Source organism: Pimephales promelas, chromosome 23 (genome assembly GCF_988280905.1).
Source record: "Pimephales promelas chromosome 23, fPimPro1.hap1.1, whole genome shotgun sequence".
NCBI lineage: Eukaryota > Metazoa > Chordata > Actinopteri > Cypriniformes > Leuciscidae > Pimephales > Pimephales promelas.
In genome coordinates, this window is record NC_142791.1 from 11,773,333 (window position 1) to 11,794,676 (window position 21,344).

The window sequence follows — 21,344 nt, forward strand, 5'->3', positions numbered from 1 at the left end:
GTACTCTGTTTATAGGGAGTGACAGTACTGACCCGATATTTTACAAGATAAGATATTTGTCATTGACGCTCAGGATCTGTTGCACACCAAATCCTCCACCATAATCCTATCATCTCTCCTTACTATAATCTTGTGATAAGTGAAATCTGATGTACTGTACTGTAACCGACTGGCACAGCAAGCCTCCTTTTAGGAGTTCGATAGAACGCAGTACTCATTACCGTGCCTTTCCGAATTTGGATTTAGGCTTCGGGCACAATCCTAGTAAACTGTCCATTGGATGCGCACTTTAGAATCTTGGTAGTAGCAGGTCATCTTAGATCTTATCGCCTACTATTTATACTGTGAATTTGTACATACTCTTTTCACATACTGTTTCTGACCTACTATATAGTGGAGAAGTATGCAATTTAGGATGCAGCCTTAGTCACTGAATTCATTTTTTTTTTTAAATCATTACAAAATGTATATAAGTAAAGTAAGACGAATCTGAAAAGGTACATTTTGTTTATCACTGACCTGATGGAGATAACTGACATTACAAATACATATACACATATTTAGATATATTCCACAAGCCAAAACAAACGATCATGTTCAAAAGTTTACTACCTCCTCAAGCATCAATGACTGTTTGCAGCCTTTTGTGATAGTTGTGTATAAATTCATATTGTGCATATTGTGGATAAATTCAGTAATTATTTTGTATTGTGGAATATATTAAAAACTGTATCAATGCAAAAAAACAAAGCAAAAATGCAATATATAAAATTCTGCTAGGACAATGTAATCTTACTGTATATACGACAGGATGTAAACCTGCAAACACAGATGTATATTGTATATTTTATTACATAAAACAATTATTATTAAAACACTTTACATGTACAAAATAAGGTAAAAGAAAAATTGTTTTAGCAGCAAAGGTTGATGCACTGAGATTGACCATGATCAATGAAAATATACTAAATCAAAATGAAAGGTTCCAGCAATGAAAATGAAACGGTTTGCAGTGCATGCAAATGCACCACACCCAGACAGCGACAGTGTCGGCCCAGATCTGGCCAACATCCGGTACACGTGGATTCCTCACGTACCAGATGGGGGCCAGATCTGGACCAACATTATGTTGCTGTCTCTGTTGCAAATATAACAAATAAAAAGTGCATTGGCAGTTCCACAGAACAATGAAGACTATTAGTAGCTACTACTCAGTACTTTTTTAAGTGCAAAGGACTTAACAGAACTAAAACATAAACAGTTACACATAATAGTTCCATTATCTTCAGGTAAATGGGAGCTGTCTGACTACTTTGAAACACCATCACAAGACATCAGTGTGACCTGAATGTCATAGGCGTGTGGTTATTGTTCTGCTCCTGAAAATCTTTGGCAGTTTTGTTTTCTTCTTAGGCTGAAAGCTTTGAGAAAAGGTACATTTATGAAGATACACATAATAAATCTACATTAACAAATGATAAAATGTTACATAATCATTAAAACAGGGATCATATAAAATTAGACTTCGATTTTCTTGAATTCTTACCTTTTACTTTCGCTGTCAGACTGCTGTGTTCCCTGCCTTCTAAATGATGCAAATTTCAGCTTTTGGATCATATTTAGCTTTTTGTGATCATTTTCCAGCTAAATTTAACAAAGAGAGGAACAGTGATATTATAATAACTTCCAACATCCACGTTATCATGCTGTTAATACTACTGCTATTATTAAAGGGATAGTTCACCCCCCCCCCAAAAAAAAATAAAAAAATAAAATAAAAATGCAGTCATTATTTACACACCTAATGTCGTTCCAAACCTGTATGAATTTATTTATTTCAGTGCAACACAAAATTAAAAGGAATATGCATAAGGAAGAGGTGCTTAGTCCATATGACTATATAAGCCATTATAATACACTGTAAAAAAAATATATATATATGTTCATGATTTGTAATCACAAAATTTTTTTCTTTTGTTAAATCAACTTAAATAATTAATGTGGTTATTTTGAGTTTCTGATGATTAAATCTCCTTCATTGTATTAACTCAATTTTTCCACTTTCAATGAACTTAAAATTTTAAGGCAACCAGGTTACTTCATTTTTTAAGTTAAACCAACAATATATATATATATATATATATATATATATATATGAAGAGTTCAGATGCAAAAGCCTCTAAATGCCATTTGAAATTTTCCTCTTTAATGATGATTTTTACCTAACTTGTATATTTAAGTTCAGTAATTTCACTTAAATGGCAATGATAATTACCTATTAATTGTTATTTAAGTGAAATTACTGAACTTAAATATACAAGTTTGATAAAAATCATCATTAAAGAAGAAAATTTCAAATGGCATTTAGAGGCTTTTGCATCTGAACTCTTCATATATATATATATATATATATATATATTTTACAGTGAAGCCATACTGTAGCTTTATATAAAGGAAAAGACATAGTTAAAGTCATTATTTGTTGTGGTCAACATTTCCTTTGTTGTATGAAAAAAAAGCTTTTTTAATAATAGTCTGTTATCAATAACTCGTTCATAATCATACAGGTTTGCTAAAGATATCGGTGTGAGTAAATGACAGAGTTTTCATTTTAGGTCAACCAATTCCTTTAATATTTACAATGGCAAAATCACTGTTCACTTACAGAATCATTACCCTCAGGCTCCTCGACTAAGATATCTGCTATAGGTTCGTCTTGAGCAAACCTTGCTCTCCCTGTAGGGCAGACATTTATTTTAAACAGACATCCGCTAAAGCCAGAATTTCTCTTTTTAACATATTTAAACTAACACTGAGTTCATTTGTCAAAAACAATCGCGACTCACTGCGACGGCTGACGGCTGCTTGAGTGTCAGATACTGATCTGTGCCGAAACCCCTTGGGTTCCTTTAGGCGGGACGGGCCACTGTCTGGATTTTCATGATCCAGAATCTGTAAACTTTGATGGGCTGGATATCTTATTTCCTCCTTATGAAAGCTTACACACTGAAAACATTAAGATAGAAATTAAATGTGAGCTTTCACTTTACAGGAAACAATAAGAATGTCACCAACTTGATAGACAAGGAAAGTCTTTAGAGTTGTAAGACCTAAAATAGCAACTTTTGTACGATCTATCAATGTCTCTAACCTGTTTTTCAGCATGCTGACTCTTCAGGATGTCCAACTCCTTCTGCAGGCTGTGGTTTTGCTGCTGCAGCTTTGCAATGTTCTCCAGCATCCTGCACACTTGCTCCAGGTACAGCAACCCAGGAGAGAGCTTGTCCAGCCTGTATTGATCACCGTCTGTAAACTGCTGAGACAGAGAGATCCAGACTGGCTGTATTCATTAAGGTTCCCAGTGTTGCCAACAGTACAGTTTTTTTTATCAACTAATTTGGTGGGATATAAAAGGCAACACCTAATCAAAGAACTTTATGTATAAAATGTAAACCATGATCTCTGTTCTAGATTCAGATTTCACTAATCTTATTACTAAATAGTTGACAGATTATAGATATGAACATCTATTCTGCGCTGCTCTGAGCCGTTTGAACAAATGAAATTCTCAACATATAGGGAAGCCGAGCTTCTGAAGTCCCTTTAACGGAAGTGAATGCAAATAAAAAATTCTTAAAGCAGAAGTGTGTGAAACGGATTTACTAAATGAAAACTGAATGTTTTTAATCATGTTTTCCATGAGTTATTGGTTGAATAAACAGATAGTCTCACCCCAGACTTATGCAGTTGGCTTGGGCGTTGTCAATACGTTTCTGTATGAAAGCTCATCTTTTTCTGTCCGTTTTGGCCTTCCGTGTGAAAATGGAGGTATTTGAAAACGATGATGTAAGTTTAGTCATGTGATGCATATTGAACCCATTGATATTCATGTTTATGCCGGTATCATGCCTGTTATGTGCTATTCACTTTCACACAGTTGCTAAAATATGCTATTTTGCACACTCTTCATATCGCAGTCCTGCAAAGATAAACATAAAATTCACTCACACTCACTGTCCTGCGGTAACACATGACAGCAGTTTCGTTTTAGACCAAACAAATAATGATGAGCGAGTGCGACCTGTACCCCTCAGTGAATGGTGAAATATTTTTCCAAATAAAATGATCATGCTAGAGGAATTGTGCGATAACGTTTTTACGTCTGTTCCGTCTGTTTAATCTCAGTGAGCTTTTATGAGGGTTCACACATGCGCTGTAAGTTGAATTTAGCGTTTTCCGGCGTTTGAGAAACTTTTGGAAAATGCTTGAAAACGCTAGTGTGGACGGAGGGTTTTTGAAACGAAAACTCTCGTTTTCAAATCTGTAGCCTGAGATAATGTTGCTGATTAAACTAATTGGATAACACCACTTAACAGGGAAATCAACCGACAAACAGCTTGTGATTGACTGCATAAAGCTGTGATAGAAAAAAGTATTTAACAAAAAAAAATCCACATTTAAGAGCAGTATGTGAATTATACAATGATGACTATCTGGATATGAAACCAGTTCAACCTTTCAGTTAAAATCTACTTTTTGTCTGAATGTATTCAGTGTGTTTTTTTATAGCTAATATAAACAAATAATGATTTTAAAATTTAAGGACATAATTTACAAAACAATTTTTCGCAGAAATGTTAAACCAACATAAAAAACAAAACAGTTTGAGTCAAAGCCTATATTACTAAGATAATGAGTCACTGAGTAAATTGCTGCTGGTTCCCTCATGATTTTCCCATGGGGTTTTATAGTGGTGTTTTTCGATTTAGAGTAAAGTAAAGCCTTTGGTAAACATAACTTGATGAAACTTTGAAATTTTATACAACTGCACCCCTCAAAACAGAAAATTTGAGGCGGTTGTGTTTATTTTTTAATATGTAGGCCTATACTAATAAGTAACAAGATGTTTGGGTAGATAATATAATTATCAAAAGGAAGTATCCAACGCATTCTTATCCCAAAGCGCCAAATACAACGCTTTTGCAAAAGCGTAAATATCCAACGCACATGACACCCTTTAACGTCTAATGAGACGCTTCGGTTATGGTTAAGTTTAGGTATGGTGTAGGGTATGAGTTAGACCACTAGGGGGCGCCTTCTGCCCAAATATATCTGCGTCTCATTTGACGTTAAAGGGTGCCATGTGCGTTGGATATTTACGCTTTTGCAAAAGCGTCCTATATGGCGCTATGGCACCGTAGAAGTAGTTTTTGTAAAAAAAAAAAAAAAGGCTAACTATTGCGCCGTAACCACGTGACTCTCTATCGCACAGTAGAGAAATTAGTCTTCCAGGATTTGACGTCATCCCTGCACTCTATAAACTTTGTGACCGCTTCCTTGTGAGCCCTCTTTGCAATAAAAACACTATAAAGCCTGGTGACTTTTAACACCCGATTTCTTTGAAAATGATACAAGGAAGACATTTGATGTTTCCTTATTAGAATGAAAAGGTGTTTTTGGTTGTGGTTATAGAGTTTTCTTTCCCCCAGCGTTCCCGTTGAGGCGATAACGTTCAGACATGTCCCGCACAAATCTCTATCATTCCTCTGAGCCTGTTGGCACCATTCCAGTCATTCCTGTCTCACCTGAACCGACCGGTTCATAGGCTTAGAGCCCTTGTTTAACATTGCATGACACAGATTCACACCAGAGACACATAAAGGATGTCTATACTGTCTGTGCATGTGTTCAAGAAAGTTTCAAACGCGTGATTCAGTGTGGTTGAATATGTAAGGGGTAACCTGCTCATTGTGTACTGTATTATATTATGATATATTATGTACCTGAGCTAGTCATAAAAGGTTATGCAACTTGAAGACTGCTTGTCATTTCTTGACCATGCGACTCACATGATACAGGCAAAGTGCATTCAGAGCTCTGGCCTTGACCATTTCACCTGGGGAGATTTATTATTTTTTTTAAACTTATCAAATCATATAATCCTTACCAAATCACATCATATCTTGGATCAAGGACCTTTTTTTTGTCTAATTTGTTGAAAACAGCTTAACAGCTTCGAAAATCATATTCAAACATGAAGACATGAGCCTTTTAAGCAATTATAAAATTGTTAAAAACTATAAAAAATAGAAAATAGTATGTAAATATACATATATGAAGAGTTCAGATGCAAAAGCATCTAAATGCCATTTGAAATTTTCTTCTTTAATGATGATTTTTATCAAACCTGTATATTTAAGTTCAGTAATTTCACTTAAATAACAATTAATAGGTAATTATCATTGCCATTTAAGTGAAATTACTGAACTTAAATATACAAGTTTGATAAAAATCATCATTAAAGAAGAAAATTTCAAATGGCATTTAGAGGCTTTTGCATCTGAACTCTTCATATATATATATATTTACAGTATATATGTGTGTGCATGTGTGTGTGTGCGTGTGTTGTTATATATTATAAATAAATATTATATTGCAAATGCATAAGTGATCAAAGTTGATAGATAGTAAAGAAAATTATATTGCAAAATTTTGAAAATGCTTTTCTTTTGAACTTTCTTTTCATAATTCAGTTTATATCAAAAATCCTGAAATAAATGTATCACGGTTTTCAAATATTAAGCAGCATAACTGTTTTCAACTTTGATAACAATAAGAACATCAAATCAGCATATCAGAACGATTTCAGATTTGATTACAGGAATAAATTACATATCAAAATGTATCACAATAGAAATTGTTATATTAATCCATGTTATTTTCTTATTAAACAAATGCAGTCTTGGTGAGCATACACTACTTATGTCAAATCATGCAAATCCCTATCTTTTGAATGGTATAGTGTGTTTTTACATAAGGGCTGCATGTCAATTGAACTTTAATGGTAAATTATTTGATAAAATTATTAAATTAAATAAAATATAATTATTAAATTATTAGATTAATTTATATATCATGTTACTGATGCACATTCCTACTACTATAACTAATGTCTGTTTTCCAAGACATGCAACCATACAGTACATGAAGTCTACCTGGTGCAAATACCAGACAAGTAGCCTACTTCTGGAGTGTGAAGAATGTGAGGAGTGTCTGATGTCAAGTGTGTGACATGAAATAAAACAAAAGCATGTAATGTGCGTGTCAAGTGCATTTGAAGCAGCTCACAATGAGGTAGCAAAGCACGTGTTCGTTCAGAGGTGCATCATGATTACATTGGTCATAAAAGAGATATGCTAACCAGTGTTCCCTATTGTAGCAAAATGATTTCAGTGAATATGAAAATGTCTATTTCAGATTTGCAGTCACTTTCTAATGTACTGTGATGTATTAAAAACAAACATATTTAAAAGGAAGTAGATTTTGACTGCTTACCGCCAACTGGCTGTCTGAAGGTGGGCGATACTGGTCATATTTAAGAATTTTTCTGTAGAGCTCTGCTTTCTTGGGATCTGAAGGCTGTGAATGTGTTCTCCTTGGGCGGGCAAACTGATAATGTGGTCTGGAGCTGGTTGGGTGACAGTTGGTTGGAAAAGAGGCCGTGTTACAGCGATACAGTGGGCCAGGTGCCCCCCTTTCCATCTGGTCCAAAGATTCTCTCCATGAGGCTGGTTCTGTCCTTCTCAAAGCTTGCTCCACCTTCAGACATGTTGTTTTTGGAGCCACAGAGCTGAGAGAGACACATGAGGATGAGGAGGAGCAAATAGAAGGAGACCGGGATGAAGGTTGAACGTGATCCACTGTCGAGCCAAAAACTGGGTGCGATTCATCAGATGTCAATTCACTACACTGGTGAGAATGGCATGGAGTTGTACTAACCGTCTCAAATCCTGAGTCCTCGGATTCTGATTTTACACTGGATAATGGGACAGAGTCCCTAGACACCGAGTCTAATATGTCCACACCATTTCCTGACTTATAGTGTAAATCCGGGTAGCCTCCAGTCACCCAATTCTCAAGAATATTCCCAAAATTCCTGTATAGGTTCATGGATAATGAAAGTCTCTCTTCCAAGATTCTATTTCTATCCTCAGGCTCTCGTAGTCAATCAGAACACGTGAACCTCCTCGTGGCACCTCGATCTTCTCACAACTGACTAGACACTTGCAGGTCGGTTTTTGTCACATTGAACCAAAAACACCTTTCAAGGGCCGCCCACATTCCAACTCCTATGTTTCTTAATCGGCTTCTGACAACTGCTCCACTTCCGGTGCCGTTCCTACAATCCTGAGTTCATGTTCTGGGCAGATCTGTCAAGACATGTATGAGGGTGTTGAAACTTTCACAAAGCCCTTAAACAAAGAAACTGCTGGTATGTATCCTGAGAAGAATACGCAAATGTCTCTATAACACTGAAAAGATCTCAATTTATCCAACACAGGGCCACAGACATTACTGGGGACAAGTTCACCTCCACACACACACCTGATACTCAGATATGGGCAATACTTACTACACTTAATTGTTCACAGTTTTGTTTGTTGTTTGGAAGATAAAAAAGTTTTTAGGGTGGTTATCTTTCTCAATAGGGTGGTTACTACCTCAGTACAGTGCTCAACAATGACGATGAGATGAGATGGCCAATCAAATCAAAGAAGATTTCCAGTAGGCTAGTTTTACCGGTCCGGTAAAGAGGTGCAAGGCAGATTTAAGGAGCTAAACAAAGCTGTTTTACTGTAGAAATATTAAATGGCGACAGTAATATGCAGTAATTCATAATTGAATATGATAAAAACATACATTAGACAAAAATTAGTTTAGTCCTCCAACGTTCTAGACATGTTTATGCTCTTAATCCAACATAATATGATGGTACTTTGCAAATTCATATAGGCTACTGTAGGCTACATGAGAGAAATGAACAAAAAACTGTGTTTAACAATTTAAAGTTGAGCATTGTTCATTTTGGTAAACAATATTGGTCAAAAGAACCAACTCATGTTTGGAGAAATGGTAGGCCTACTTCAGACTCATTTGATCACATGGCATATAATATAAAAATAATGCACTGAAACTAGGGCCATTGTTGCAGAAGCTGTACAAGCTGCACAGAGGAATAGACATTCCTTTCCATTGATAACATCAGAATTCCTCTCTGTGTAGGAAAAATGAAAGTATGCAACATCAGAGAAAAACTGTTAAACACTAATAATGATATGCAAATCAAATTTACAATGCACTCCAATGAAGAAATTTAATTCAGGAGGTTCGGGTTTATGGAATTATGTCAATAATCTGTGTTATTAACTTAATTACTGAAGCCATTATGAATGTACATAATCCAATTTGACTTCAATTAAAGTTACTGTACCTATGTATATATATATATATGTTTTATTATTATTATTATTTATAGATAACGAACGTTTAACCTTTTTCATTAGAGCCAATGTCCTCTTTGTGGCTATAAATATCCGGGTGCATTTCTCATAGCACCCACAAGAGGCTGCAGCCTCACAACTAACTGACTGGTCATGTTAAGTTATTTACGGGTCAACATACCAGCCAAATGCCAAATCCACAGCGATTTTACCGGTCAATGCAGTATCGACGTTTAGAACAACTGCTGATAGAGCAGAGTTTATCAAACAAACAGTTTAATTGGAATTATATATGTAAGAAAACTCATTTAAATGTAAAAACTCATTTAAATGTTGGTGCATATATATCGAGTGCTCGCAATGACAAGAGAACACTATACGTCATGCGGACGCTCGCTCGCTCACCTTGACTCCCTCATAGCAACCGTTACACAAACACTCACAACGGGTTTGAAAAGATGGAGCAGTTTCCTCCTAAATTCAGTAAAGTGCTGGTGACACCCGACCCGCAATACATACCTGGGTGAGTTCTCAGTTATTTCTCTGAATTGTTATTAAAAGGTTTGATACTCATCTTATTCCAGAAGTTCAACGTTGTTGTTTTTTTGTTTGTTTGTTTTTTTGAGTTTGAAAAGGTGTAGCTACTTTCTTTCATTTGAATAATAGTTTATTACTATTAATTAATAATAGTTTATTAATTAACTATTATATTAATAATAGTTTATTAATAATAATAGTTTATAACAGTTTTTATTGAATTTCTATTAAACATGTAGTATTTTCTACTACAGCATACGTTGAGCATAATATGGCTGTGTTATACAGATGTTCTACCCCACCCACCCAACCATCCCTATTAGTTCCTTTAAATTCAGATCTTCACAAGAATGATTGTCCAACTAACTTAAGGATTGCAGGAGCATCTGTCTGCCTGGCTAAATGAATCAATCAAGCATTCATATTTTCAATATCATTAGAAATGCTAATATTAAGGCTCAATCCCAATTCACCCCTTGGCCCTGCTCCATTTTGCACGTTCACGTCTAGGGGTAGTGTGTTCCGATTCTTGTTGAGATCAAGGGGTAGGGTGAAGGGGTGGGGCTACATAGCCCTCGAAACCAGTAGCACCTCAATGCAGCACATGAGATCCACGGGGAGGAGTCGGATCAAGATCCAAGGGGTGGAGATGGGAAGGATTAGGGTTGGGTTTAGGGATTAGGGGTGGGTTTAGGGATCAGGGGGCGGAGTTGGGTAGGTTTAGGTGTATGTAAGGTGGGAGGAGTTGGATCTGAATCCGACTCCTCCCCATGGATTTCATGTTCTGCAGTGAGAACTATCTCCTCAAAACGATTTTTCAGAGGCACACTCCAAATTATGGAAACTTGTTTCCGGCACTTAATGAAAAATAAATAAGGTAATTGCGACTTTTTATCTCACAATTCTGACTTTTTTTCTCACAATTGCGAGTTTACATCTTGTAATTCTGACTTTATTTCTCAGAATTGCGAGATGTAAAGTCAGAATTTCGAGATCTAAAGTCAGAATTGGGTGATATAAAGTCGCAATTGCGTGTTATAAAGTCAGAATGCAGTACACGAGATCCAGGAGATGGAGTTGGATCCAGATCTAAGGGGTGGAGATGGGTAGGATTAGGGGTGGGGTTAGGGATCAGGGGGTGGAGATGGGTAGGTTTAGGATCTGGATCCAACTCCTCCCCCTGGATTTCGTGTTCTGCAGTGAGAACACACTACTTGCACAAGAACGCAAATGGGAACGCACCTTGGGTGTATTTAGAATACATAAAATGCTAGCAGCAAAATTAGACAAAAGATTCAGACATTTTTTCCCCCAAAATGTTTTAAATGACACTTCTGTCACAGAATGGATTGTGGAAATTACATTGGGGTGGAAATGTTTGACTGTATGCAATGCGTGTATGACCATTATGTACATTATGTCCACATGGTTTACATCATTATAACATAATAATCATCATTCTGAACATCTGCTGATGGTTGTGTGCAGGTATGGAGGCTACTGTCCTCAGCTGAAGTATCACATGGGCCAGACTTATGGTCAGTTAACAGCAAAGCTCCTGACTTCCCCGGATGTATCTCACTCACAGAGGCTTGTGCTCCATACCGGTCGGCGCCCATCCACAGAGAAGGAACCAGAGCCCCACGATGAGACCTGGAGGAACCGGCATGGAAGCAACAGGAACCTGGAGAAAATGATACCGGGATACACAGGTTATTAGCAGCTTGGGGGATTGCAGTACTTGGTGTCAAGTTTACAAATCTGTTAACATGTCTGTCTGTGCTCTAAGGTTTTGTTCCATTCCGCCAAAACTACTTCAGCAAAACATATGCAGAAACCTGTCGAGATGCAATATTGGAGTTCAGCCAGGAACAAAAGAAGAGACTTCGTATAGCTTCTGCTGACCTGTCTTTTGCTGTCAACAACAGCGTCCCAGGCTTCAAAGTAAGATGTCACAGACGGTTTACTTCTTTTTCACAGCTCCCCTGTGTAGGGTCACCCTGTTTAATTATACATGCTAAATATCCAGTATCAAAGCAGGTCGAGTGTCTCATGCCTGTGAATGAAAGGTAGAACTGTTACTAAACAAGCTCTCCAATATGATTTCTGGCAATTATCACCCAATTGTGATGAAACAAGCTGTGAAAGTCCCCTCCCCTGATTAGATAGATAGATAGATAGATAGATAGATAGATAGATAGATAGATAGATAGATAGATAGATAGATAGATAGATAGATAGATAGATAGATAGATAGATAGATAGATAGATAGATAGATAGATAGATAGATAGATAGATAGATAGATAGATAGATAGATAGATAGATAGATAGATAGATAGAATTCAAAGCTACATCTAATGGTTGTCCTTTGTTGTAGCCTGGGAGATCGATCAGCCCTCTGATTGCAATTTCTAACGATCCTGCCCCCTACAAGTCCCCGGACCCCTGGATGCCACAAGGCTCCCCGTACCTCATGGAGGATAACAGCCAACATAAGTATTTCATCTCAGGTGAGCTAGAGATGGGCTTGCCAAGATTACCAAGCTTTTTAAAGGAATTTTTCACCAATGTTTGTTTAACAATTGTCATTTTGACAGGTTTTACTGGCTATGTCCCCAAAGCTCGGTTCCTCTTTGGTTCTGGATATCCCATCATCACCAACAAGGCACTAATCCAATTTAGCAAGGAAATGAAGGCAGGTCAGACCTCCCTGAACCTGGAAGAGGAGGAGCCCACCAGCTTGCCAATGATACCCACAGTATACCCCTCCAAATCAGGTCTCCTGCCCTCCTACACGGGCCACATACCAGGTAAGTGAAGATGGTAATTACTGTAATGTTTCTTTCCAGAAGTGATGCTGTCTTTTCCAGTAGAAGAGCAATGAAAAGTTTTCATTTTATATCCAACAGGGTACAGATATCAATATGGCCATACATTTGGGAAGCTCACCCGTAATGCTTTGGGTCACACTGGTACACAGAGGAACGCAGGGGAAAACAGACTGAGCTGAAGACCCAACCGTGCAACTGAAATCAGTGATCACACATAAGTCATCTAAGGACAATTAAAGTCATGTGGGTCATCTAACAAGCAACAAGTAGCTGTGGAATTAATGTTGTCATATTTAATGAGATTCACTATAACTTTAAAAATGGTGGAATTGGTATGGTTTAGTATTATTGATCAAAATCGTGTGATCACTGAAAAGCTTTTCATTTAATCAGACAAAAAGAAATCTATTTTGACAAAATATATGCTTTTTACAAATACTTACTAAATTCGTCTGGTAAATACAGTACATACAAAAAAAGCACACAATACAAACATTAATGACTCAACAAATCTTTATTATCACAAGGTTCTTATCGGGCACAACTTTAATATCAGGAAATAGAAAAATCACTGCTGTTAAAACTTACTCATAATCAAATCTTCCTCTTCAACGAGCATCACTAACATCAGGGGTCCCACTTGGGTGAATAGTCATCAACAAATATCACTACTTAACTAGTCCTGCTGTTAAGTGATAAATAAGTAATATAGCTACTCAGCATGCATATTTATCAAAGAAATAGATTCCACCGTGCAAAAAAATGCAATAAACCAGCAGTTGTAATTCACTGAATACGAAAAAAGAAAACTACAGTTTTAGTTTGTCATGTGTATACATACTTTCATGCATGGAAATGGCTAAGTAATAGAAACTATTTAATAGACCATAATGGAAATTTACTTTTTTAAAGCCACATAGTTCAATAACAGCAGAAATGGTATGTCTAGATGACAGCTACTGACCTGAGACGGAGATAAAGTGCAGGGATTGGTTGGAAAAGACTTCTGGGGACCTCAGTTCCAGTTTTGTGCTTGATATGCTAATAGCTAATATATATCTCTGCACAATACTTTGATTGTGTTATAAATTTAATCTAAAAACCTTTATAACATCATGACTTAAAAGTAAGTGAATGTTTTTATACCTTTCAAAGACCAAGCTATAATAGAAATTCTCCTGATTGGTAAATCACTATAGCAACATTCTATCCAGGAACAGATTGCATTGGGTAAAATCTCATTTAGGTGATTTTTAGTTTGGATTAATTGTGCTTCTACTCTGTCTAGCTGAAATCAGACTCCTTGTGGGGTCTTAAGAGTTCATATTTCATCTTTATTTGCTGTGTCTCTGTCATGGTTACCATTTGGATGAGCCTCTGGCCATTTCCCTGTCCACACTGACTGTGCTAGCAGATCCACTTTTGATGCTCCAAGCTTCAGCCATTCTGAGGGCCGCCTAGAAGAAGACAAATGATCTGTCATGAAGACAACCAGAGTTAACAAAGTGAATTTATCAGAGGTTTTGAGGATTCACAGACACTGACCTACTTCTAAGAGATCCACTAATGCTCTTTTGTGCCCTCTGTGGCCCAACTAGGGTTCCGACTCCAGAGCCAAAGAGTCTGGCCCAACGCAGTTCACTGAAGTGTTTATCCTCCAGACGACTTGTTAAATATTGTGGCATTTCAATGTTTTCCATTTCATGTGCTTCATCTTCTTTCGTCTTTGTTCCACACTCTGAGGTGGGTGTCTGATTTTGCCAAGATGCGTCAGTTTCACTAACATCACTGGGACCTTTTGAGCATCTGCTGTTTGTCTGGATAGAGCTCATCTGAAGAAACTGAGCTGACTGGGCAAGAAGCCGATGAGGCAAAGGTGCTCTGTGCTTTTGCTTTTCCATACTTTGAGGTTCGGGTGGCAGATGGAGGTCAAAAGGCACCAGGGATAGTGGCTGCAGCAAAAGAAGCAGCTCTTGAAACAGTTGTCCATAAATTGGCCCCTGGGCCAGAGCCAAGAAACCCCAATGATGATAGTGTTCCGTCACAACATCTATGAATTGAGTATAAAATGAGCATTCATTTTAAAAGTATAAAATGCAGTAAGGAATTAAGTATTGTGACGACAGACAATACATTCCTTTATAGTTGTCGCTAAACATTATAATACTTACCTACGCAAGTGTATACATGATGGATCCAGAATTCCAAAGCACGCAAGCTAAAGAGCAATATGTTCATTAGCTAACTGTACTGTAGCATCATTTTACAGATGTATTCAGCATTTGACCTACTTTAGCAGATCTATGATGAAGACACTGAGCCGCATGCGACTTGATAACTGGGAACATTTTTTTACCACAGATACCAAGCTGTCAGGCATTCGGGTAGATGAGCCTATGAAGACAGAAGCATTGACAATCTTAAGAAAGAAAGTGTCCAATCAGCTTTTGAGGGCATTTCACTTGGGAATTACGCGGTTTCATTTGATTATCTTCTGACTGACTCCCACAGACCTGGTTGTGTCGTGGCCTCCACGATGTTCCATAGATTGTTGCGGCGCTTTCCAATAATCAAGTCAAATTTATACGCCTTCAAACCATCTTGAAGGATGTTCTGGATTGCGGGGTAGAGCTTTTTAAGGACAAGGATGCTGATTGTGGTGCACAGTGAACTGTTTCCCAGTCTGATCTAGAAACAAAATGACAAAACAATTTAAGAGATCTGATTGATACTTAGGGCCCTATCTTGCACCTGGCGCAAATTTGTTCACTGACGCATGTATCATTCCTATTTTGCACCCGTGCAAAGTGGGCTTTTCCCTCCACACACGCACGTCGGTAAACTAGGAAATGAACTTGCGCTCCTTGGGTGGGTCGGGGCAAAAAGGAGGCGTGTTTCGGTGCAAACATTCCCTAGTGCTATTTTGCAGTTCCAGAAAACAACTCTGTCACTGACCAGAAAAAAAAAAACTAGTCTAAAGTCAGTGGCGTTGTTCGTAATGCTATTTTAAGCGTGCATGCTTGGCCATAATGTAGCGTGTACACAACGCGCATACACTTTGATTCTCTCATCAACACAGATGCATGCAGCAGTTTTTATTTTTGTAAATCATACAATATAACAAAGAAAAATATTAACAGTTGAGGGAAATCATTGTGGTTTACATGAAGATGTAAAAAATCTAGCTTACACATTTAGCCAAATTTTTCAGGCTAATTGTAGTAATGACGGATCAGACCTGTTTATCCAATAGTGGCAAGACACATATGTATATATTATGGACATCTGAAAAATGAGTTTGTCCGTCAAGAACCAGGAAAAAAAAAACCCTCCCCCATACAATGCCACAATGCCAAGAACGACGGTCTCCTCGGCTGTGAACCGCACCTGGCACACATCTTACACCATAAATCTAATTAGAAACCATAGGTAAAATAATTGAATGATACTTCTATCCAATGTATTTTGCCCCACTTTCCATATTCATTTTTTTTTTGTTTTTTTGTTTTTTGGACTCCTGATAGTACCTTTTCCTCTGGGTCTTGTCTTGAGTTGAAATTAGCTATTATTAGATCCACTGCTAAACTCACAGCTTTCAACATACCTGCAGAAAAACAGAAAGCAATGAGAGGGATGGGAATTTAAGACTCAATAAATATTTATACAGCAAATTTGCAAATTTACAAATTTAAAATGTTGTATTTTTAGGTAATTTCTCTCAATCCCTCTAAAGGATTTTCCACGAAGATATGTGAACCACAATAAAAAAAGCAACATATAGTACTACATATACACACATAGAAACACACATACAAAAATTGCAGTGTGTTAGCCAATCCGAGGCAGTGAGAGTTAAAAGTAGGTCACATTTTTCCCTTCAGGGAAGCAAAGGCAATGCTGCAGATATCCACTCTGAAGCTTTCTGTAGCAGAAGGGATTTTTGCTTTCAATGGCAGTGAATTGTACTTCAGTGTTTTCTGCATTTGGAATTTCTATGCAGCACAAGCTACTGTAGAAATTTCATATTCACATAAGTCTACATACAAATCATGGGCATATTGCTATTCAGAATAACAAAAACAGAACATTACATATTTGCAATTGATAATAATAATCATGTAACAATGTAAGATGGGTGTTTAGCAGATTTTGTATAATCTCACTTCTCTTGTGTAGAATATCGATTGAAAGAACATCTGAAGGGGCTTCTTGGGAAAGGCAGAACTCGTCAGGGGGTCTGTCTGTCATAGAGAATGAGTCACTGTGTTGACGCTCCCTCATAACACCTGCAGAATTAAGGAAGCATGCATAAAATTTGACTTTACCATGACTTTTACGCAAATGTTTTACGCACAAACATCCACATTAGTACAGTAAGTGAATGGAAACAATAACATGATTTGAGATTCAATGACACTTACAAGGTGATCTCATTGGCCCAAAGAGGTTGTGAGCATTGTTCTTGGGTTCTTCATTGGTGCAAGCTTCAAGATGCCGAAGCGATTTTTGTCCAGTGCCGGGTAGAGAGATGAGGGAGGAGATAGAGGTCAAGGAGGTGACTGATGTAATGGCAGGGGAGGAGCTTTGATGTAAAGGGTGGGATGCATCCAGAGGACCTGTAGTCTCCTCTAAAATTACTGGTGGAGTCTGAATCTGAACAAGGGGCACCTGCTCGAGAAGAGAGTTGTGAGAAGACTGTTTTCCAGACCAGGATTGTTTTTGACTTTGATTTGAGCAGGCCTTTGGACTCCGTTCTGTTTGCTCTGGGCTTTGAGGGTTTCTTGGTCTGATATTTGGACTCATATGTGGATTTCTGTTCATCAAGTCCTGGTGAATAACCCCTAACATTGTGCTAGGTTGGGTACAATGGGGGCGATTATGGGGCAAAATAGGACTTGATGTGCAGGTGGAACAACTATCTGAACTGGTCGCTGCCTCCAGATGAATGTTAGAGGAGCTCCCGAGAGGAGAGGGTTGTACATGGTGCGGGTGTACCTTGCTTTTGCAAGGAGCTTTGGATGGACCAGCCTTGGTGTACTTGTGGCTCATGTACTGATTGAGAAGAGAACCAAGAGTCTTGCTCTGTTGTTTTCCTGAGGGTGCCTGAAGCACAAAGGGCTGAATGGGGAGAAAGGTGGGCCTTTGTGCTTTTGTGTATCGCACAACTTCTGGGGATGAAGCACATGCACCTATGGACACAAGAAAAAAAATGTGGAAAATCGTTATGGTACAAAGAACTGAATAAACACGATATTAGGGCCTCTCTAGTTTTTTTTTTTACCTTCTGTATTGGACTGATTACTGCTGTCAGCACTCATGGACTCTGCTGCCATCTCTGAATCATTCTGTTTCTGAATGGAGGAGAGATTATGGATAAAGTGTGAGCCTGATGGATCCTCTATGCTCTTTTTCATAGATGATTCTCCTTTTCCCTTCTTGCATCGGACAATTTCTGCAAAACAGGTGGCGTGGTTCATAGATAGAGGTGAAGATATATTTGTGTCTGAATGGCAGGGACAGCTGTTTTGCAGGGCTCCCAGCTTCGATAAGACAGAGCATTTCTGGCTGCCAGTCCAGCTCTGAGACTGAGGTGTCTTGATATAATTACAACTACCATGTTCTTTTGAAGCGGACTGACAAGTTTTTATGTGTGCCATCCTCTCATCTGTTCCCTTAGATTGGTCCTTATTCCTCCCTTCATCACCCTGGAAAAGTTGGAAAATTTGTAGTTTCACTGTTGTGGATATCACTCGGTAGATGTAAATTATACATAAAAATCAAATAATTTGGCTATTCAAAAGGACAGTATATACGTTACAACATTAATCCCTTAAACTAGAAATTTACCATAGGTATGGTACGATAATGGCTTAAATACCTTGTGTTCACTTTGGTCAACCTTTGGGTTCTTCTTTTCATCTCGCACTGCATGTCCAAAAAGGAAATATTCTGAAGGTGGAGAACAGCTTCCATGGCTTTGAGTCTCAGAGAAACTGGTCAAAGAGGACCATGGTGGGCTGGGTGAAGACTGGGATGATAGGTCACACGTCACCAGTTTATAGTAATTCTGGGAGGAACCTGCTAACCGAGCCTGACTCTGCAGACACATGGTAAGGTCAGAAATGTCCATTGATGGGAAACCCTCAGAGTTGGATGGATAGATGTTGCAGTTTGGATCACTGCTGTGAGATGACCAGCTGGGCAAAGGGTTTGAACTGTCTTGCAACATTGAACCTGATCCATGAACAGGACTATCTAGGCTGAGTGGAGTTGCAGGAACTGCATTGTTGGTTTTGTTGTATATGGCACTGAAGTTAACTAGTACTCCATCTGAGCTATTACACGAAGAGTCGGTGATATAGTCCGTTTGGTTTTGAGTGAAGGATTCAATAAGATTTTCAGTTGGAGCCCAGCTTCCAGGTTCCTCTAGAGTTTGCCTGCTAAAGTCTTCCACATCACCCCAATCCTGTTCATCACATTCCATTAATACAGGGGTTCCTTTGCTTTCACCACATGTATCAAGCTCCCTCCCTTGTTCTTTGTTTTCGTTGGCTTGGCTAAACGTATTCATATTACACTGAGTCGCATTTCCTTGTAGTTGAAGGGATGACCCCTCATAGTACTTATGCAAGTTGTCTCCCTCCGAGTCCTCATCCTCTTCATCCTCATTCACTTCTGAATCAGGGATGAAGAGGTTTTGCAATCTGCGATGGGATGGCTCTTTATTTAGTCGAGGACTGGTTGATGGAGAGTTCTCTGACCAAACACAAAGCATTGGGAACGATTTGTATCCTCTAGAATTTTCAGTACCCTTCTTGTCTGCCGTTTCTGTTGAACTTGACTTGTTTGTGTGGCTTAGACCACCGTAGTCAAGTGCTTCCCTCGGCAGATCTCCTCTCTCGGGTAGGGATATACTGTGGGTTAAATTCAGAGAGCGTGGCTGCCTAGATGTCTGTACCGAGTTATGTCGGGGACACCCAACAAACTGGCCATGGATGTGGTACACAATCAGAGTTTCTCCTGACTTTGGGGAGACGTCCATTTTCTAAGCACAACACTTTAAAGCATCAGTCTTTTCATGGCAGGCTGGTGAAGTGACAAACACAGAGAATGCAAAGCTCAGTGTTTGCATTTTTATTGCTTTCAAGCAAGAATCTTAATGGAGAAAATAAGCATTATGTGGATTAGCTATAGTAATGCTTTCATATAAATCATGTCTCCATACTTTACCAATTTTACAGGGTTAGTTCACCCAAAAATGAAAATTCTGTCATCTACAGTATTACTCACCCGCATGCCATTCCAAACCCGAAAAACTTTTGTTCTTCTTCGGAGATTAATCAATTGAAGTCACATGATTATTTGAACGATGTCTTTACTACCTTTCTGGGGCTTGGAAGTGGTAGTTGCATTGCTGTCAATGGGACAAAGGACAAAAAGCACTCATATTTCATCTTATTTTGTGTTCCGAAGATCAACGAAAGTCCTACAGGTTTGGAAGAACATGAGGGTGAGTAATTAATGACAGAATTTTCATTTTTGGGTGAACTAAGCCTATAAAATCCAATTTTCCATTAAAACCAATAAATCACATTTGCTCTGATCTTAATGGGTGCATCCCAATAAGTTTTTTGATGAGAGTATTTTTAATTACAATAGATTAACTCCCTCCTGCATTACCACTTTGCTACTTCATTGCCTTATATATCCCACATTGGTTATAAAAACAATGCCAAAAAAACAAGCTTTTTTGGTTGATGTTTTGAGCACTGTCAATTGAGCTCTGTTGCTTTGATACAAATTTTATGTTCTCTCCCCTAACCCCAAAACATTATTTATTATGTTTATTAATCTGGATTCCTTGCAGGAACCGTTGACTAAACCCCATATTAAACCTGAATACACACATACATTACACACATTTACTAAACGAAGACAGCATAGATTTCTCATGTTGCAATTATAAATCCTACAGACTAACCCTTAAACCTATTGAGATTGTAAAACATCATTATGTAACTTTTGATTTATAAATAATTTTTTTCGATTAAGATTATGCCAGAATGTTTCAAAAAGAAAAATGTCATATTTTGCTTACTTATGGTTATACTTTTGTCCCCTAATAGCTTAGTAAAATAAACATTGTAATGAAAGATACTCAACAATATGTCATTTTAGTATTTTAGTTACTACATTCTTTTACTTTCTTCAAATTCCAGCCCTAGAATTATTTGTTTAAGTAACAGTAAATTAGGACCCTGTGGTCAGACTGTGTTAGCATGGGGCAACTGCATAAACTCACCCAGCCGTAAAGCTCCATCAATCCGAGAGTCAGCACATAGTCACTCTCATTCTGTCTGCACAGTAACTAGAGCAAACACACTGCATGATCACAACACAATACTCTACATCCACTCAACAGAGACTAAGCAAATAAAAATAAAACATGAAAAGATAGGAACGGGTAATGTCCCTCTCGTTGTTCCTCTTTAGTCACACTTCTTTCTGGTCGCTCTGCACTCCTCACAGCTCATCTGTTCCTCATACCTCCCCCCTCCTCCCCCTGTACAGTGGTTCTGAGCCCCACAGTCCTATAGCAACAGCATCACAGACCCCACTGAGCATGCTCAGTGCTTTGTTGTTGAGGGATCATATTTGAGGGGATGGCAGATTTGCCTCTGCTCTCAAATTGA

The 21,344-nt window shown here is 38.0% G+C and overlaps 3 protein-coding genes across 4 annotated transcripts; 1 reads left to right on the top strand and 2 right to left on the bottom strand.

The window, feature by feature from the left end:
• Positions 1 to 860: 860 nt before the first annotated feature.
• On the bottom strand, positions 861 to 8,082 carry LOC120482872 (uncharacterized). Of its 2 annotated transcripts, none has more exons than XM_039677594.2 (6): positions 7,336 to 8,082; positions 3,152 to 3,316; positions 2,847 to 3,006; positions 2,666 to 2,736; positions 1,547 to 1,644; positions 861 to 1,421 (listed from the first exon to the last, which is right to left on the bottom strand). In XM_039677594.2, exons 1-6 carry the CDS (start codon positions 7,948 to 7,950, stop codon positions 1,352 to 1,354), a joined length of 1,179 nt encoding a protein of 392 aa, XP_039533528.2. In that variant the 5' UTR covers positions 7,951 to 8,082; the 3' UTR covers positions 861 to 1,351. The 2 variants fall into 2 exon arrangements, with proteins under 2 accessions (XP_039533528.2, XP_039533529.2); XM_039677595.2 differs by having other exon boundaries at positions 3,152 to 3,313; positions 7,336 to 8,081.
• Positions 8,083 to 9,708: 1,626 nt separating this feature from the next.
• cimip2b (ciliary microtubule inner protein 2B) lies at positions 9,709 to 13,089 on the top strand. Its single transcript, XM_039676375.2, has 6 exons — positions 9,709 to 9,804; positions 11,307 to 11,530; positions 11,608 to 11,762; positions 12,198 to 12,330; positions 12,418 to 12,630; positions 12,730 to 13,089. Exons 1-6 carry the CDS (start codon positions 9,740 to 9,742, stop codon positions 12,828 to 12,830), a joined length of 891 nt encoding a protein of 296 aa, XP_039532309.2. The 5' UTR covers positions 9,709 to 9,739; the 3' UTR covers positions 12,831 to 13,089.
• Positions 13,090 to 13,146: 57 nt separating this feature from the next.
• On the bottom strand, positions 13,147 to 21,247 carry LOC120482256 (AP-4 complex accessory subunit RUSC2). The gene is given in 12 exon segments (XM_039676372.2): positions 13,147 to 13,995; positions 13,997 to 14,108; positions 14,197 to 14,701; positions 14,823 to 14,869; positions 14,943 to 15,045; positions 15,165 to 15,339; positions 16,179 to 16,255; positions 16,815 to 16,937; positions 17,073 to 17,840; positions 17,933 to 18,356; positions 18,530 to 19,737; positions 20,954 to 21,247. Coding segments are annotated over 11 exon segments (3,558 nt in total). The 5' UTR covers positions 19,694 to 19,737; positions 20,954 to 21,247; the 3' UTR covers positions 13,147 to 13,935.
• Between the last annotated feature and the right edge of the window lie 97 nt (positions 21,248 to 21,344).

Coding starts and splice junctions, on each gene's coding strand:
- LOC120482872 (XM_039677594.2), bottom strand. CDS start 7,950: ATGAACCTATACAGGAATTTTGGGAATATTCTTGAGAATTGGGTGACT. Junction 3,007..3,151: donor GTCAGCATGCTGAAAAACAG/GTTAGAGACATT, acceptor TAATGTTTTCAG/TGTGTAAGCTTTCATAAGGA. Junction 1,422..1,546: donor TCTGACAGCGAAAGTAAAAG/GTAAGAATTCAA, acceptor CTTTTCTCAAAG/CTTTCAGCCTAAGAAGAAAA.
- cimip2b (XM_039676375.2), top strand. CDS start 9,740: ATGGAGCAGTTTCCTCCTAAATTCAGTAAAGTGCTGGTGACACCCGAC. Junction 11,531..11,607: donor AATGATACCGGGATACACAG/GTTATTAGCAGC, acceptor CTGTGCTCTAAG/GTTTTGTTCCATTCCGCCAA. Junction 12,331..12,417: donor ACATAAGTATTTCATCTCAG/GTGAGCTAGAGA, acceptor TCATTTTGACAG/GTTTTACTGGCTATGTCCCC.